General features: G+C 41.2%; 1 protein-coding gene across 1 annotated transcript; it reads left to right on the top strand.

Annotated features, from left to right (window-relative positions):
* Window positions 1–732: 732 nt before the first annotated feature.
* LOC118643829 (olfactory receptor 1361-like) lies at window positions 733–2,260 on the top strand. The gene is made up of 2 exons (XM_036282198.1): window positions 733–750; window positions 1,313–2,260. Exons 1-2 carry the CDS (start codon window positions 733–735, stop codon window positions 2,258–2,260), a joined length of 966 nt encoding a protein of 321 aa, XP_036138091.1.
* The last annotated feature ends 337 nt before the right edge of the window (window positions 2,261–2,597 follow it).

The raw sequence follows: 2,597 nt of genomic DNA, 5'->3' as shown, positions 1-2,597 counted from the left end.
ACACAGATAATACAGTTCTCCACTGCTGTTCATGGGCTCCCAGCCTACCCTCATTTGCCTCTGCAGTTCCTACCAGGCTTGATTTGGTGTCCTTTTTCTGTCCCTGGTTATATGGGTTCTCCCCAGCTGCTTTTCAGTTGGTTTTTCCTGTCAATTTGTCTTTATTTTAGTTATAATTCCAGTTTGGTCCTGGGAGACAGTCTGTGTACCTTCCATTCATTCCACTTCCATTTTTCATCCTTGTACAGTACAGTATTGTTAACTATGGTTGCCACGATGTTCATTACATACCTAGGATTTACTTACTTTAAACTGAAAATCTGTACCTTTTGATTCCCTTCATTCATCTTACCCACACCTCCCCTCCCCACCTCTGGTAATCATCAGTCTGTTCTAAGAGATCTCAACTCTCAGAAAAATACATAAGGTTCAAAATTTTACATCTTAACCCATCAAATCTTCACAACAACTCTGGGGCAGATACTATTATTATCATGATTTTACACATGGGAAAACTAAGACAGAGAGATTAAGTAACTTGCCTAATGTCATACAACTAGTAAGTGGCAGAACTGGGATTTAAACCAAGGCTGTCTGGCTTTGTGGTTAATACCCTTGTTACTCTATTATTTATATTTATTTTAAAAAATAGAACCTGGAAATATTTATGCTGTTTATTTTTATTTTATTTCTTTTTCTCCATCTTTATTGAGGTACAATTGACTGATAAAAATGACATATGACTGCTCGGTCAGTGTGGCTCAGTGGATTGAGTGTCATCCCATGGACTGAGAGGTCCCAGATCAATTCCCAGTCAGGGCACATGCCCAGGTTGTGGGCTTGATCCCCAGTGAGGGGTGTGTGGGAGGCTGCCAATCAATGTTTCTCTCTCACATTGATGTCTCTATCTCTCTCTCCCTTCCTTGCTCTCTAAAAAAATCAATAAAAACATATTTTTTAAGAAAAGATATATGATTAGGTGCATACTTGATGAGTTGATGCACTATAAAATCATTGCCACAGTCAAGTTCATTAACATGACACATTTTGATAGCATCACTAAGAATTCCCACTAATAAAAATAATTGTCCATATAACATGTCAGGTATGAATTTAAGCCCTTTGTGCATATTTTTCTCATCTAATCCTTATAACAAGCCGTAGAAGTAAGAATTATAATAACATATGAGGAAACTGAGGCTCAGAGAAGTTGAGATGCATCTGGAAAGGTGAGTGGGAAGGACAGCAATGAGGTGACTCTTTTCCTCCCTAGGACTCCATCCACTGTTGATACCCTTGCTTTTTGTTTTAGAACTACCTGGACATGAGCAATCAGACTCAATTCTGTGAATTCATCCTCCTCGGTCTTTCCGAGCAGCCCTTGTCACAGCAGGTGCTCTTTGGGCTGTCCTGCAGCCTGTATCTGATTGGGTGCCTGGGGAATCTGCTCACCATCCTAGCCATCGTCTCAGACCCTTACCTCCACAGCCCCATGTACTTCTTCCTCAGCAACTTGTCCCTTCTAGACATTTGCTTTACCTCCACGACCATCCCCAAGATGCTCCTGAACCACCTATGTGGGCACAACACCATCTCCTCCTCTGCTTGCCTGGTCCAGATGTATTTTTTCATCACCTTTGGGGCAGCTGACAGCATCCTTCTTTCGGCCATGGCTTATGACCGCTACCTGGCCATCTGCTGCCCGCTGCACTATATGACAATCATGAGCGTCCTTCGGTGTGCCTTGCTGGTGGCAGTACCCTGGATCTTGGCCAATTGCATCTCCATGGTTCATACTATTTTGATGACTCACTTGGCCTTTTGCACCAATAAGATCCCACACTTCTTCTGCGACCTCAACGCCTTAATCAAGCTCTCTTGCTCTGACACACAAGTCAACGAGATGTTGGTATTGGTGCTTGGGGGTTCAGTGGTTCTGGTCCCTTTTGTGTTCATCATGGCTTCTTATACACCTATTGCTGTGGCTGTGTGGAAGGTGCCCTCAGCCCGGGGAAAGTGGAAAGCATTCTCCACCTGTGGCTCTCACCTTTGTGTTGTCTGTCTCTTTTACGGAACCATCACTGGGGTCTACTTCAACCCGGCATCCATACACACCACCCACAGGGATATGGCAGCCACAGTGATATATACCATGGTGACTCCCATGCTGAACCCCTTCATCTACAGCTTACGGAGCCGAGATCTGAAGAGCGCCCTCAGGAAACTTCTCAGCGAGAACCACTTTGCTAAGTGTCTTTGAAGACTCTTCTTATATCCAATTGCTTTTTAAATAAACTAATGCTTCCCAATGTCAGGGTGGTTTTTCTTTTTTTCTTTTTTTTTTTAAGGTGGAAACAAAGTTATTATTCATGTAAGTTCTTTATTTTCTAATATATTTTGAATATATTTTACATATGACATTGTGTAAGGTGTACAATGCGTTTATTTGATACACTTATATATTGTAATATAATTGTTGCTGTAGTGATATTTAGAATTTGTCACATTAAATAATTATCCTTTCCTTTAAGTGGTTGAGATAATTAAGATTTAGTCTCTTAGCAAGTTTGATGATTGTAGGAATTTATATATATATT

This window comes from Molossus molossus, unplaced genomic scaffold (assembly GCF_014108415.1).
Source record: "Molossus molossus isolate mMolMol1 unplaced genomic scaffold, mMolMol1.p scaffold_m16_p_4, whole genome shotgun sequence".
NCBI classification, from domain to species: Eukaryota; Metazoa; Chordata; class Mammalia; order Chiroptera; family Molossidae; genus Molossus; species Molossus molossus.
The sequence above is the reverse complement of the archived record's forward strand: the minus strand, read 5'-3'. Positions and strand labels throughout refer to the sequence as shown.